The sequence below is a fragment of the Eimeria maxima genome, genomic scaffold (assembly GCF_000499605.1).
Source record: "Eimeria maxima Weybridge genomic scaffold, Emw_scaff703, whole genome shotgun sequence".
In the NCBI taxonomy this organism is placed as follows: Eukaryota; Apicomplexa; class Conoidasida; order Eucoccidiorida; family Eimeriidae; genus Eimeria; species Eimeria maxima.
The window spans coordinates 2241-5000 of record NW_013566701.1 but is presented as its reverse complement, the minus strand read 5'-3'; the positions used below and the strand labels follow the sequence as shown (position 1 = coordinate 5000).

The following is a 2760-nucleotide window of genomic DNA, read 5'->3' as shown; positions in this document are numbered from 1 at the left end:
ACATGGCCGTCCCCTTGCTGGGGATCGGATCCCATGAGGGAGAAAGGAGACACAAGAAGGAAAGGGCTAAGACCACCATTCAAATGTGCTGCTGTTGAGGCCCCCCTGCTGCTGCTGCTGCTGCTGCTGCTGCCGTTGCTGCTCCTGCAGTCCACGGAGCAGGGCCCCACATAACTCCGTCCATGAGACGCCTTTAATATGTAAGGAAGAATACTAGAAGATTCGTAACACTGGAGGCAGCAGCAGCAGCAGCAGCCGCTGCAGCAGCAACAGCAGCAGCTGGGGGGTGGTGAGGTCGTTCGGGTACAGCTGGGGCTGAATATGAGACGGGCCCAGGGGGCCCCCGGGGGCCCCCCTCTTATTTTTGGGTCTTCCTTAGCAGCAAAAACATTAAATTTCTTTAACAGCAGCAAGAGCAGCAGGAGCAGCAGCAACGGTAGTTCCTGTGTTCGAGCCTCGTCAGTTGTAACTGCAGCGGCTGCTGCTGTTGCTGCTGCTGCTGCAGGAGCAGCAGGCCGAGGGAAAGATTCTTCTTTATAGAGCTGTCCTTATTAAGGACAGCTTTATCGTTTCTTCTTAGCCTTGTGTGCATGCATTTGTCTGAATAGCAGCAGCAAGGGCAGCAGCAAGGGCAGCAGCAAGAGCAGCAGAAACAGCACGACCAACAGCAGCAGCAAGACCGACAGCAGCAGCTGCAGCAACAACAACATTGAGACAATCTTGCAGCATCTACCCAAATTTTGCAACTACACCGCAGAGAACTGTGGCAGCAGCAGCAGCAACAGCAGCAGCAGCGGGAGCAGCAGCACAGCAGCACGAGCAGCAGCAGCAGTGGCTGCTGCTGCCGTCTCGAGGATGTCTGTGGCATGTGTTTGCTACGTAGGCCGCCAGGCAAGTCCTTAGTCACCTCTTGTGTCTCTGCTGCTGCTGCTGCTGCTGTTGCAGCAGTTGCTGCTGCTGCTCTACCCTGCTGTGCTGTGCCCGTCTGTATCTGCTGCTGTTGCTGCTGCTGCTGCTGCTGCTGCTGCAGAGCGAGCCACTGTGCTTCCGGGTGTATGGAGACACCGAGGAGCTTCCTATGCAATTTGCTGCTTATGCTGCTCTTGATGTTATAGACGAACGCCGTAAGGCACACACCCTGCTGCATCTGCTGCTGCTGCTGCTGCATCTGCATCTGCTGCTGCTGCTGCTGCTGCAATACCTGTTGCTCTATGAGCTCTACAGCAGTACCTGAATCAACATCTGTTGCTGCATTATTCTCCTGTATTTGTGTGTGTGTGTGTGTGTGTATATGCATGCAGTATCTGCAGAGCAGCAGCCGGGGGCCCCTGGGGGCCCCTCTGGTGGTGATAGTTATATAGGGTACATTTGTCCATCATTAGGTACCCTAAAAGATTATTCTTTATTTGGTTATGCAGCACCAACAGGAATTAAGATTATTGTTGCTCTTTTTATTAAGGCAGCAACACAAGAACAAGAACTTAGAGCTGTAAGCAGCAGCAGCAGCAGCAGCAGCAGCAGCAGCAGCAGCAGCAGCAGCAACAGCAGTAGTAGTAGTAGTAGTAGCAAAGGAGCAGCAGCAATAGATGTAACAGCAGCAGCAGGAGACTAGCAACCAACTAGCCAACTCCATAGATAGCGCAGCAGCAGGCTAGACGGAGAGACCCACTGTTGCTGCTGCTGCTGTGTTTTTGCTGCTGCTGCTGCTGCTGCTGCTGCTGCTGCAGTTTTTTAAGAGGTTGCATCGTCTATATGCTGACGCTGTATCTAATCCTTTCTTTGTTGGGACAATCGAGACACCTCGATTCATTAGCCAACTAGGTAAACCCTAAACCCTAAACCCTAGACACTAAACCCTAAACCCTAAATCCTAGACGCTAAACCCTAAACACTAATTTGTACAGATTGAGGCACATTCACGGGTGTCTGGGACAGTCATATACAGCAGCTGCTGCAGCAGGGTTTAGGGTCTAGGGTTTAGTGTCTAGGGTTTAAGGTTTACGAGGGTTTAGGGTTTAGGGTTTACGATTGTTTAGGTTGTGGGGTTTGCGAGCAGACGCGATTGTTCAGCACTACACCGTCCGCCTCGAGTCTCCTTAGAGATACATGCAGCACAAGAGGTAGGTGTGCAGCAGCAGGGAACACCTACTGCTGCTGCTGATGCTGCTGCTGCACGAGCAGCAGCAGCAGCAGCAGCAGCGGCAGTAGCAGTTCTGCCGTTTCTGTGTCTCCTTTCTTATGTGTCTACTTTTTGTTTGTCTCTCCTTTGTTTATGTGTCTCCTTTAGTGTCTCCTGCTAAACCCTAAACCCTAAACCCTAGTTGAGGGGGGGAAGGAGGAGATCTTTTGTCTCGCGAAGGACTAACAATACTACTATCTTGTTATAAGGGTTTTGTTTTATTTCTTGAGGGTTTAGGGTTTAGGGTTTAGGGTTTGGGGTTTATTGGGTTTTTTTCTAATAGAGTTCATTAGGGTTTTGTATACAGTCCTTATAAGGGTCCATTAGCCATCATTTGCTAGGGTTTAGGGTTTAGGGTTTCTTATACCTATCAGCTAGCTAGGGTTTATTAGGGTTTAGGGTTTAGGGTTTAGGGTTTAGGGTTTACTGCCAATCGATGCTACTGACGACTTATTAAAATTTAGTTATAAGGAGACAAAAGGAGACAGACACAGAGACAAAACATTAATAATTTAATTAATTAATTTAATTAAATAAATAAATAAATAAAATAAATAAATAAATAAATAAATAAATAAATA

The 2760-nt window shown here is 48.9% G+C and overlaps 1 protein-coding gene across 1 annotated transcript; it reads left to right on the top strand.

The window, feature by feature from the left end:
- Positions 1-855: 855 nt before the first annotated feature.
- Positions 856-1612, top strand: EMWEY_00041330 (hypothetical protein, conserved; the record flags this gene model as incomplete). The annotated part of the gene is made up of 3 exons (XM_013482662.1): positions 856-879; positions 1031-1124; positions 1302-1612. The coding sequence occupies 3 exons, from the start codon at positions 856-858 to the stop codon at positions 1610-1612; spliced, it is 429 nt and encodes a 142-aa protein (XP_013338116.1).
- Between the last annotated feature and the right edge of the window lie 1148 nt (positions 1613-2760).